We start from the raw sequence: 12,845 nt of genomic DNA on the forward strand, positions 1-12,845 counted from the left end.
TGCCTAACCTGTGACTAGACTCTTATAAAGAGGACAAAAAGTGTTTGCGAGCCTCGATGACCCTGGATGAGATTCTGCATTACTACATATCAACAGTCCAACAGTCAGTAAGCTTGTGGATTCAGTGTTGGGGGTACTAACATGTCACAGGACATGCCAGGGAAGAATAAAGGAGACACAAGGAGGCAGCAGCCTACCCAGGACTGCTGGCATGGCAGCCAGGGGCGGGGCCAAGACAGCATGGCACACGCCAACCACAGACCCCCCTCCTCCTCCCCCTTTCCCCACGGGCTTTGACAGGCGGCACGTGAACCCCTTGGCCCAGTGAGGGGTGGACAGCCATCTGACAACTCCCCACCTGCATGACCTTTACCATGCTTGACCCCCTGCAGGAGACAATCACCTCAGAGCAAACAGCCCCATGGGAGACATAGAAACTCAGCACCATCAGAAAGACACACAAACAGACGGACATGCATAATGCACACGCAGACTGACAGAGAGTTAGATGGAGGGACAGTCAGTTACTGTCACGTATAAATGTTTGTGATGAGTCATTCAAATCTAGCTGGGTGCTTTCCAAAAACAAGGGGACTCTAGCTTCAATAACATCACGACTTTCCAGCATGACAACAGTTTGTTCAATCATTTAGTTGCCGGAGAAGTCCACGGATAAGCTGAGGTTTGGAATCGACCGTCTTTATTTGGAGTAAACAAACCATTCAGCTGTGTGGGCAGCACCAGTGGTAGGGCCTCGTGGTACAAATATGATAGATTTGTTCATTCAGTCGGTCAGCAGTTCACACTGAAAACATTCTCTGTTTATAAAACCAATTTCAGGTTTCCAGAGAAATTGATGGATAAAATAACATGTGCAGACATTACAAACATTTCAAGTTTCAGAACTGGACAAGATATATGGGCCTGTATGTCAGAGTGAAGGGGGAAGGTTGTGTTCTTTTCACTTAGTTTGTTCTTGATGTGGATTGTAAACATTAAATGTTCAGCAAAGTTCTGGGTGTAAGAGCTTGTGAGATATGTATTATGAACAAACCTGTATAATACTTCTTCATTTAACAGAATTTGTTGGGAATACAAATTTACATTGAGGAAGCAATGTTTTATTGCCACTAATTGTAATAAAATGTGAGTTCCACACACATTTCCCATGTGCCAATTAATTAATTAATTAATTCCTTTAAGCAATAAATCATTGCTTAATTGATAGATGTTATTGAGTAATTTAAAGCTCACTTCTTTGGCTTTTGGTGGAATTGGATAAAACAAATAGTTTTTTTTTTCTCTGTATTCTTGTAGAGCGGATTTTCATGTCAGCTCATAAGGATATATTATTAAAAACATTTCTAATAAACTGATTGGCCAATTCCTTGCTTGAAACATTGTTCTAAGTGGAATTGAAATGGCCATAATCACTGTGTTACATGCTCTAAATGCACAGGTAAGATCAAATTTATCGCAAAATATCTCATTAGATGGATTTTTAGACGTATAGAGGTACTTGTGGTAGCAGTACTAATTGAGATAATGCAATTAATGGACATGACACGCAATCCAAAACAGAGTGGGTATGTTAAGTTAAGTATAATGTGGAGACGGTGTTCAGGGGAGGAAGTGGTCATTTCGTTTTAAGAATGACGGGACTGGAAAGATTTAAACTTCATGGACACCGAGGGAGAATAGAAACCGAGGGTGGCAGTAATGTGATAATGTGGATCCCAACTGCCGCAAACCTCAGAGAAGAAGAAGAAGAAGAAGAAGAAGAAGAAGAAGAAGAAGAAGAAGAAGTCAATACGTCATCAAAAGGCGACATCTCGGCTTGACAGGGACAACAAACGTGAAACGTTGCTGCTGCTGCAAATGAAGTACGTTCAGGTTGTTGTTTAAGTTATTACAGTAACATTGAAGACAGACTGTTATATTGACCTTGGATGTTGCTGGCAAAACCTGCTTTACGACCTTAATGTGTTTTTAAATCGGTCACGGGTGTAAAGCTACATAAAGTACACGCTGCGTTGCGCTAATGTTAGCAAAATTAACATTAGCTTAAATTAAGCACAAATTAAAGCTGTCACTGTGTCTCAATCAGCCTTCAGCCTCTCTGGGTTAAAGCTGAGAGCTGAAAGAAACATAACAATAATTCCCGACTTCAGTCATCGGAAATAATTGATATTTTTTTCCTTTTCGGTTCTATTCGTGTGATCATATTGTTTTTTATTTCACTTTGTTGAATATCACTTTTTGATGTCGCTGTAACAGAATTTACCGGCAGGTATCAGCGTTTCTTCTCATATCATATTAAGTACTTTATTCATGGTGAAGCCTTTAGCTTCTCTGGGTTAATCTAGTCTAGGTTTTACAGGTCTAAAGTTTTGGATGTAGACCTGGTCCTGTGTGGTCTGGATGAAAAAACACATTAAGATTTGCTTTTATACGTTTTTACAAATCTGAAAGTGGGTTTAAAACAGCGTTAAAGATCTCCATTCAATGTCTAACATCCTCTCACAAAGTGGATCAAAAACGGAGAGTCAGTCACTCTGTGTTGTTTAAGTTTCCCTTAACTTTTCCTTGAAGTGCTGAATCGTAAGCTGACTTCAGTGTCATCTCAAGCTGTCAAATTTACTTTGTTACACTAACATAACTGAGGATTACATACATCCTGCTAACATTTTTTATTATTTGTTCAGTTCATAGGTTACCTGATTTGGACCCTTCTCTTGCTTTGCTACATCGTTCTTCAGCCCAGTTCAACCACCAATGAATCCATTAATTAGACGGAGACTTCCTCCATCTGTAAGGAGTCTTCTGACGGACATTGGCCCAAAGGAGGAATGGACTGATGCAGAGCCCGACACAGTGACCAGAGATGGGATTCTGCTCCCATCCAGAGGAGTTGCTTCTGGACAAGAGGAGTTTCTCACACCAGCTAAGGCACAAGAGGAGGAGGCTACAGAGGATGGGGCCAATGCCAGGAGGAGTGCAGTCTGCATGTTGTGTAAATGTAAGCCCTCTTGCTACACCTGTCCTCGGTGTAACCTGCCTTACTGCGGCTTGGCTTGCTACCAGAGCCCAGATCACTCTGTGTGCTCTGAGGAATTTTACAAGGAGTCTGTTCTAGAGGAGCTGAAGGATATGGGGAAAACAGAAAGTGAGGGGAGAAGAAAAATGCAGGAAATTCTTGCGGGACTAAAACAAAAGGCAGAAAGGACAGATGGGGGGATGGAAAGTTTGTTAAAAGAAGTGGGTATTGTGTCAGATGACACAGAGGAAGGGAAAGAAGAGGCAACAGAGAAAGTGCAGGTTGTGGAGCTCCTGTCCAGGTTAGCAGAGCTCCAACAGTCTGAAGAGGAAGGGAGTGCAACAGAGATTGAGGCTATTTTGAGGAAACTGGAAGAGCTTGGGGGAGGTGAGCCGCTGCCTGGAGACATCGATGAGGACTCTGAGAGTGCAGAAGGGGAGCTGGACTTGGCCGATCGACTCTCAGGGCTGGATATTGACAAACTTTCAGAAGAGGAGCTGTGGGAAGTTCTCAACAGCAAAGAGAAAGAGACGTTTATGAGTCTGATGAAGCGTGGAGCTGTTGGCGGGCTGGTCCCCCTCTGGAAGCTGTGGTGGGAGGAGCATGGCGAGGGAGGGAGCGCACTGGTGGAGGAGGTGAGCAAACTGGAGAGAGAAAATTCAACAACTGTGGATGAACAGGATGCTGATAATAAAGTCAAGATATCACAAGAAGGGGCTCACAAACAGGAGAAAACAGCTACAAAGTTGAGAAAGATTAAAGAAAGAACCACAAAGGAAACAAGCAAGGGAAGTTCAACAGTTCCCACTGTGCCTCCAGTTTCTGCAAAAATTCCAAAGTTGAGTTCTTTATGTGCAAATCCATCTCCCCTGATATGCTATAGTTTGGTCAATGCACTTTTTGCCTACACCTTCACTCTGTGCCTGTTTAACGGTGACACCGATTCACTGATGTTTGAGTTTTGTGACATGATTCTTGCTCTATCGGAGGCCCTGAGCTCAAGCAAGGTGTTCAACTCTGTCCAGGAGGCCTTAGACTGTGGAGAAACTCTCATTTTGGGTGGAGGGTACCTGGACAAGGAGGATCCTCTGGCCCCAGCCAGGGCGGTGAAAGCAGTGGCTCACATCATGACCGGCAGAGACGGAAAAGATTCCACAGGATACTGCCTGGCAGCCTTGAGTCAGCTTCGCTCAGTTCTCTCCCAGGCCAAAACAGCCCTACCTAAAGAGGGAGAGGAGCGGGCAAGGAGGCAGAAGTACTTCCAGGCAAGCAAGAAGTGTGAATTCTTTCAAGCTTGGGTGTTAGACAATGCACATCAGATTCAAAGACTAGCTGTGGAGTTATGGAATGAACACAGTAAAAGAGAGAGCGTAAGGAACAGCATGCAGAAGGCAAAGACTGTAGTTGAGGAGAACTTGAAGAAAGGGAAGAGGAGAGGGAATAGTAAGTTGATTGAAGAACTGAGCTCATAAAGACTTTGTTGAACATGTTGATGTTTGTTAATATTGTAATAAAAACAAATGAAAACCTAAATGATCTTCTCATTGTGAAATTTAACCACCAAAAGATCTGGTAACACTGTGTTCAGGTTGAGAAATATGAATAAATAAAAGTTTTAAATAAGTTGAATATTATTGTCTATTAGCATAATAATAGTTGCCACCGCAAACTATAGGCAGGCGTTTATTGTATTAAAGGAATGGATATTGGAATTATAGTTTAAACATTTAACAAACACAAACAAACAGCCCTAGAGTCTAAGATTATGATAAGTGAGAATATTAAATGAGATATAAGTTCACAAATGGACAATAGAATCGTGGTGTTGATATTTTTCTTCAACCTGGTTTTGTGTTCATACAATTTTAAGATATAACTTGTTATTTTTAATCTATTTTATTTATTTTTCATGTGTGCATTAGTCTCTTTGTTTTACAGTTTGAGTTTATATGGCCATATTAATTGTTAATTATTAATCAATATGAACAAAAAAATAAATGAAAGAAGGTTGCAACAATAGATTTGACACAGATCACTCTAAGAGTCTGGTCTTAAAGTCACTTTAAGACTAGGGGACACAAGATGAAGGACTAGACATAGTTAATATTGTACTTCAGGTGAGCACATTTTCAATTATGTACACTCAAATGATGCTTGAACCTTACAGGGCAGCTGGAAGTCTGGGGCAGTTGCCTGCTTTGCCCCACTGGACTAATCTGCCTAACTGTACGTGAATTAGTTAAACCTGGTTCCAACATTACACATTGATATATACATACAATAATATCATATTAGTCGCAACATACAAGTACTTTGATACTACATTTCACATTGTACTGATAATACTTATGTATATTTACTGAGGTATGTAAGGGATCAGTTGATAATAGTGGACAACAAAACAAAAAACCTCATGCCTTCAGTCGGTATTCTCGCGATACTTCACGTCTCTTTGACCGGTCACATGGTGCGGATGCCCTTCCACGCTGCGACAGCAAACATGGCGGCACTCTTGAGATCAGCCCGGTTACTCAAATTCTCGCCTTCGGGCTTGCTTCAGGTCGCAGGGACCAACAGGACCGGGCCGCCGCTCAGCCGGCTGCACAGCGGAGCTCTCGGCGTCAGTCGGACCGGAGGTTGTCCCCGAATAATCAGCCCAGTGTCGGAAAATGCGTCCAGCAGGTATCACGCAGCCCGTTACTGTGATCCACGCATGGGGCAGGGATGTCATTGAGGCTCAATGACAGTCAGAGCCACATGATTATAACCTGCGATATTAAAGCTAACACATGTGGCATTGTGTTAGACACGATGTAATATCCCTGCAATGTAACATTACTTAGCAGTGAGTCGAAATAAACATGGCCTCTGTTTTACATAAGGTGATGATCAGAAGTTGTGTAACTGCCTTTTCAGCCATGTTTACAACTCATTATTTCACACTTTAACCCGTTAGTGGAGTTTGTAATGATATTGTTGCTGTAAGAAGCCTTCTCATGTGTATGCCCCTGTTCTGTAATAGCTTTAGTTGCATGTTAACTCTTCCAAGAGGCCCATCATTGAAGATTAGCCCTCCAGGCTGGCATGCTACAGCTACACTGGATGTGCTTGTGACAGTCAGTGATAAGCATCTTATTAATAAGTAGCACTATAGGGTTGCAGGACTCAGGTGATGTTAAAGATGGTGGGTAGCACTTATGCTTTACTCTTCTGGTGCTTTCTCTCTCAAGGTCATGGCTCTTAAACTAATATAAGGCAGCCTTTGAGATGGTAGAGCATCCAGAGCTATATTTATGTGTATCAACACTCAGATAGCAGCTTATTAGGTGCACCTAGTTGAAACTAACGCAGCAGGCCTGCAATAAATCCTTCCTTCATGATGGTAATAATAAGGTGTTGATTCAACTTTATGGTCTGTAGTTTCTTATGCTGTTGAGCTGTGTTGCACTATACGGACAGGTGATTCTATTATTCTGCTTATATTTGGCTAAATAGCAGAAGCATTTCTGTGTATAATGCAATGCAGTTCAATAGCATCACAAACTAAATAATCTAAAATGAGCAATGAGTTGTGTCAACAACGTTCATGAAGTTAGGACTTATTGCAGGACTGTTGTATTAATCTGCACTAGTTTAAATGAGGTGTACTGCTCAACACATCCTGTGCTACACAGACAGTTTAAGACAGCTGGAGAAAAATGTTTTGTATCTCACATGCATCCACAGAAGCACTTACTTCTGAATGATCATACTCTCTTTCATGCGTTCTCCTCCACAACCTATACCATCTCCTTCTGTCACTCTCTCATCCTCTACAGCCGTGTGTGGCCATATGCAGTGGGGGGGGTGCGCGGCTACGCTGTGGCCACAGAGAAGAAGGATGAGGCCAGCGTTGTGCAGACAAAGCAGACCCAACAGTTTGACTGGGCGCTGAACAAGCTGGACACCTCTGTGAGGAGGACCGGCCGCATCACCAAGACCCTGCTGCTCCGCATCTTCCATGACATCTGCAGGACAGGTAGGCAGGCAGAACAACAGTCAGGGAAAGACTGATGTCAGACAGAGAGGTACAACCATTATTATTAACTACGTTATCAAACTGCTGGTTGTATTATTTCATCTGAATCCTTGAGGGCATCATCCAGTCTTAAGTGTAATATGGCAGTAAACTGAGATAAGTCATTTGTAGAAACATTTTGTTATTATGATTTGTTATCCTGTCTTTTTTTCCCTCTCTCTTCATCCATCCTCACCCTCTGTTCACTGTCTGTTTGCAGGGTATCCCAGTGGTAACCAGGCCTTGTTGCTGCTGCGCAGCTGTGGAAACCTGCTGCCTGAGATGCCTCTGGAGGAACGCACTGTGCTGGCACATCGCGTGTGGGAGAAGCTGCAGGAGCTGGGTAAGAGGCTGCACCAATGGCCACCACTGGATCATCATGTTATCAAAAGCGCTGTCTGGCTGTTCACTGCTGCTGAACTTAGCAGTGTTTAAGCACGGTTTCAAATATTTCAACAATTAGAGGAGTCTCAGTTTGTCTCAGTAGACCGGGACGGAGTTGGGACAAGTTATGCAAAAAGTGACTTATAAGAAGTCATCATCATCACACAAGGTTTATGAGAATTACCAGCAGCTTTGTGCCATGTTTGCCTCATTGTGTTCCCCAGGTGCTCAGTATGACGTTAGTCACTACAACGCCCTGCTAAAGGTTTACCTTCAGAATGAGTTCAAGTTCTCCCCCACTGACTTCCTGGTCAAGATGGAAGCAGCTAAAGTCCAGCCCAACAGAGTGAGTACTGAGCTGTGGAGTAATGATCTGTTCTCTTCAATCTGTCAACCACCAATGGGAACAGAATCAGACATCCCGATGATTCTGGTTGATGTAGTCTACTGCAGTTGCTTCACTGTAGCTAGTGTCATGGATTTTTTAAATTTTTAATGCCTTTTATTTCACCAAATGTATTTTATTATGCTAATGCAGCTCACCTATCTAATCCCCAGGTGGAACAGAGCAGCAGTTTTGCTCTCTGATGTTTCAGAAGTTCCTATACATTTGGTGATTTCAAGCTGATTTTTGTTGCGTTTTTTTCTCTTTTTTGCCCAGGTTACTTACCAAAGACTCATAGCAGCCTACTGCCAAAATGGAGACATCGAGGGAGCCAGGTGAGCAACCTCTGTGTTCTGTGGATTAACCAGCCAATAGCAGAGTCCGTGTTCTGATGGGAAGCTCAGACAACTGCTACTTGATGACAGATAGTTGCAAGACAGCATCGATCTTAAAAGCTGGCTCATGTGAACTGAGCTTATTGAATGTATGATGACCTTGTATGTGAAAGAAATATTACTTGATTTTTTTTTTTTTTTTCCACCCCTGAAAGGTTTCAGCTTCAGTCTTTTGAAACAGAAAGATGTTATACCTTTTGAATATATCAGTTTTTCCCATTTTAATTTCTCAGCACCATATTGGGTTTCATGAAGAGCAAAGATTTACCCATCACTGAGGCTGTTTTCAACTCCCTGGTGACAGGCCACGCTCGTGCAGGGTGAGTGTCACTGCTTTTGTTCTTTTCATCCACTGTATTTAATGGCACATAATTAGTGTTATGCCGGAGTAATTAGATTTTGAACAAGCTGCCATCTTTTATCGCTGTGCAGCGACATGGAGAGTTCAAAGAACATCCTGACTGTGATGCGGGGAGCAGGAATTGAACCGGGTCCTGACACTTACGTCTCACTGCTTAACGCCTACGCTGAAAAGGGAGACCTGGACAGTCTGAAAAAGGTGTGTGTGTTTATTTAGGTTGTTTTCACGACAATGCTGATGAATATTTTCTACATGTAAGCATTTGTATCTAAGGAATGGTTGCCACTCCTCTCTGTACTTCTCCTCCCCGTTTGCTCCTCTTCACCCCCTCCCCATTTCTTCTTCTTTTCTACACACTCCCCTCTGTTCCTCCCTGTCGTCGTCCCCATCCTTCCTCTTTCCCTCCTCTTCCTCCTCCCTCTCTCTCTCTTTGTCAGACAATGGAGGCAGCAGAGAGTGCAGACTGCACTCTAATGGACAGGGATGTCATGCAGGTCATCTTCACTCTGGCCAAGGCCGGACATCAGCAGCACGTCCCAGAGATGGTTGAGCGCTTGAAGCAAGAGAGGGGTTATGTCCCAGGTAAACATGCGCACACACACACACACACACACACCTCATGTTTTTCCACAGCACTGTTGGCATGAGCATCCAGTACCGGATGTCTGACTCATGAAGGTTCCAACTAATCACTTGTATTTGTAGTCATACTGTATTAATTGTGTGATGAGGCTGAGCAGAATCTGCATGTGTCGTCCTCCTAGATGCTATCAACTTGTGTCTGAGCCTCATCACTCAGGGCCAGGAGGACACGGCTTTTCACATCCTGAAGAATTTCCCCTCACTGCAGCCTGATAGTGTGACATCAGACTCCCCCAACCTGGGCAACTTCTTCCTCAGACACTGTGTCAATATGGATACGGTAAAAATTTGGCACTTGGCTTTTAGCATTCATTTTAAGATTGTGTGTGTTGAATATTAATTTTGATATTTAAATGTAATTTTTGATTTGTGTGTGTGTGTGTGTGTGTGTGAACTACAGGCAGTAGAGAAGATTGGGCACTACTGTAAAGAGCTCCAGGAGTTAAATCTGCACGCTACGCCGCTCGTCTTCTCTGTGCAGTGTGCTCTGGAGGCCAAGAAGACTGGTACAGCACATGCTTTCATTTACCTGTATTTAGAGAGACCTTTATATCCACTTGCACATGGATGTGTCTTTATTCAATATTTCTAAACATGCGACCTCATCTGCGTGCATTGGTATATTGAAGACAGTGTTAAGTCATTAGCCTCTCGACAGATGTTTAGCTATAAATTATACCACATTTACTTATTTGGCTTTTATCCAAAGTGACACACAGGTGAGGGATCAGATCACTGCGCTGATGGAAAACTGCAAACATCTTTGAAGTGAATGGTATCATTTTTTTTTTTTTTTTTTTTTTTCCTCCCCACAGGTACGTCTGTAGAGCTGATGAAGATACTGAAGGAGCAGGGCTTTCCCATAAGGCCGCACTACTTCTGGCCCCTCCTCTGTCCACATTTGAAGGACAAGAACACAGCTGGTACAAACACACACACACACACAGATTTTTAAATTTACATCTACTTAATATACAGACGTTTGTTGAATAGCTTGGTCAGTTTTTAATACGCTTTTCTTTTTAATTCACCACTTGAAGACGGTGATTACACTGAAACTTCACCTGTTTGGTAGAAAATTCCCTCCTTGTCATATTTCCCTCAGTTGTCCTAACGAAACAGTTTTTACAATTTAGTTTGTGGACAAATGGCTCTGTATGTACGTCTGTCCTGCGCTATAAACTGTACATCCTAGACATATGCTATCACTTGGATAGCAGTCGCTTGAGAGAGACCAGTAGAACCTGAAACTGAACGTGCTGTCGTGACAAGCTTGTAGTTGGATCGTGAAGCCACTTCATGATGTAAACAGTCGATGTGAATGTAATAGGTGCTGCAGAGCTGTAGCATCCAGTCTGACATGGAGAGGGTTTTTTTTTTTGTTTTTTGTTTTTTTTTGGGGAGCATAATATTAGCTGTTTATGAGCGTGTGTGTTATTTTTGTATTTTTGTAATGCAGGGGGGGGGATTATGACTTCCTCTGTACCAGAAAGAGCTTTTAAAAGAGCGTTTCCCTCAAATATTAATGCACACACAGAGTGGTCCAGCAGGGACAGATTTCACAGGGCTGGGGGCAGTCAAGGGCAAAGAGGTCTGATCCCTGCGTGAGAGAGTTAGAGCAGGAAGAGATGAAACAAACACGTACATACACACTCACTCCCAGAATCACACACCTACTCTCTGGAGGGCTCTAGGAATAGATTGAAAAGTTTAGAAGAAGTCTCAACACCAGCCACTCTCGATAGATGTGCTCCAGACCAAAAAGACACCCTGACTTTCAGAAAGTGGGCTCAGACATGAATGTCATATTTACGTTCCTATTCCTGATCTCCAAACACTTGCCACTCTTTGCACCCGGGTTACATGTCTACAGCAAGTCAGTTGTGCTTTGTTTCTTTCATTAAGTGAAGCGCTGTTTGTTGGTGGTTTGATGGATGATACAGATTGTGTGCTAAAAAGAAAATAATTACCAGTGATCTCCCTCTGTCATCTGAGGAATTCTAAATTGTGGAATTTCCAGCAGTAGTCCTGGTGTTGTAGCTTTTCCAGCAGGCAAACTCATGCCATACACCCGATAGCTGACACTGTATCAACTGTGCAGAAGCTGCTGAAAGAAGAAAGTGGTGCACAGCGTGTATGGATGGTTGATCTGGAGATCTTTGCCCCATAGCAGGGGCACCTTAGATTCCTTGTTAGGGCGACTGGGGAGTTCAGTAGCATCTCCCCTGCACCTGCATAGACACATACATGGGCGCACACACAGGCCAAAGGGGTCAGAGGTCATTTTGCTCCAGTGAATTTCCTCAAATCTTTTCCTCCAACCAAACTTGTTTCTTGGTCCAAATCATCCTCTGTCCCTCACCCCTGTACTCCTTCATCACCGATGGTCTGTGTTCAACCTATATTTCCAAACATAAGGTTGGACTCAGTAGAAATCATTAATATAAGACTGGGGAACAGTGGTATAACGATAACGTAATATTCAGTATAACAATAAATTTAATTTTGTTTCTTTAAAAAATAGCTGATATTACAAGACAAGATAAGAACGGACTTGGAAACTGTTAATAATGTGTAAATATTTGATGGGGGCACATGTATTTATACACCAAAGTGTCCTGGGATTTTTTTTTCCTCCATCTCCCACTTAGGGCCAGTGAAATGGCTCAGCAAATGCACTTTGGGGGAATATGTCTGATCCCGATGTCTGTCTCAGCAGAAGTTAGTTATTTTCTTTCTCTTGATTTTTTTTCTTAGTGACGGTCCTACGTTGGAAATCGTCTCAGTGACCGATAGCCGGCATGTGGAGACTTGTCAGAACTCAGAACTCATTAGCGAACGTGCCCTGTCAAACGCGTTGAGCAGCAGCTTGGCTTTTAAGTGCTTTATTTATGCCGAGCCCCGGCTCTCTCTCTTTGGGGTTTTTTAGAGCGATTAATAAATGATGTACTTTTCCCCTGTCAGCTAATTGACAGCATTTGAGCTGGCAGGGAGGAGACGCTGGGTGAGACCGACTTCTCTGTGTGGTCGAGACAGATGCTCAGTTTGAACGGTGAGATGAGATGCCTCAGCGCCTGTGTCTTGGCAGCATGATGAAGAGGACTAGACATGAGTTTAAACATGCACAACCACACACACACACATGCGTAGACACATACTCTGACTTAAACTCTTTAACCGCACCGTCTCAGAGCCACACAAACAACATCAGCCAGCATCCATTTAGTTATCACGGAGTGGACAGGAGGAAGGACGGAAAGGAAGGAAAGTGGAGAAACTTCTCTTTTGCTTACACACTTGTTTCTGATGGTGTTAGCCTTAACCCTCATGAATGATGCAGCCTCCCCCCCCCCCCCCCCCCCCCCCCCCCCCCTCCTTTTTTCTCTTTCTCCCTCCTGCTCTTTATACTCATTGGCTGCTGGAGGTGTGTGTATGTGTGCATCTACATTTGTGTGTGTGTGTGTGGGGGGAGGTCAGGGAGGGGGGTGGGGTGGGGTGGGGTGGGCAGTGCAGGTGATGTGACTGATGCAGAGTGACTTGATTTCATGTAAATGCAAGCGCTCTGAGGGAATTCACTTTGGATT

The 12,845-nt window shown here is 43.3% G+C and overlaps 2 protein-coding genes across 3 annotated transcripts in view; both read left to right on the forward strand.

Annotated features, from left to right (window-relative positions):
- The first annotated feature begins 1,756 nt into the window (after positions 1-1,756).
- znhit2 (zinc finger, HIT-type containing 2) lies at positions 1,757-4,570 on the forward strand. 2 transcript variants are annotated; one of them, XM_071480165.1, is made up of 2 exons: positions 1,757-1,883; positions 2,706-4,570. In XM_071480165.1, exon 2 carries the CDS (start codon positions 2,776-2,778, stop codon positions 4,507-4,509), a length of 1,734 nt encoding a protein of 577 aa, XP_071336266.1. In that variant the 5' UTR covers positions 1,757-1,883; positions 2,706-2,775; the 3' UTR covers positions 4,510-4,570. The 2 variants fall into 2 exon arrangements, with proteins under 2 accessions (XP_071336266.1, XP_071336265.1); XM_071480164.1 differs by having other exon boundaries at positions 1,813-1,893.
- Positions 4,571-5,506: 936 nt separating this feature from the next.
- Positions 5,507-12,845, forward strand: part of lrpprc (leucine-rich pentatricopeptide repeat containing) — a 56,792-nt gene continuing 49,453 nt past the window's right edge. The window contains exons 1-11 of the mRNA XM_071480166.1: positions 5,507-5,719; positions 6,856-7,055; positions 7,315-7,437; positions 7,703-7,824; positions 8,140-8,198; positions 8,492-8,578; positions 8,691-8,817; positions 9,057-9,201; positions 9,384-9,541; positions 9,662-9,767; positions 10,077-10,184. Of these exons, the coding sequence (XP_071336267.1) occupies positions 5,511-5,719; positions 6,856-7,055; positions 7,315-7,437; positions 7,703-7,824; positions 8,140-8,198; positions 8,492-8,578; positions 8,691-8,817; positions 9,057-9,201; positions 9,384-9,541; positions 9,662-9,767; positions 10,077-10,184 (1,444 nt within the window). The 5' untranslated portion in view covers positions 5,507-5,510. The remainder of the gene's footprint in view (positions 5,720-6,855; positions 7,056-7,314; positions 7,438-7,702; positions 7,825-8,139; positions 8,199-8,491; positions 8,579-8,690; positions 8,818-9,056; positions 9,202-9,383; positions 9,542-9,661; positions 9,768-10,076; positions 10,185-12,845) is intronic.

Source organism: Trachinotus anak, unplaced genomic scaffold, assembly GCF_046630095.1.
Source record: "Trachinotus anak isolate AG129_WGS33_773 ecotype Australia unplaced genomic scaffold, CSIRO_AGI_Tana_v1 ptg000007l, whole genome shotgun sequence".
NCBI classification, from domain to species: Eukaryota; Metazoa; Chordata; class Actinopteri; order Carangiformes; family Carangidae; genus Trachinotus; species Trachinotus anak.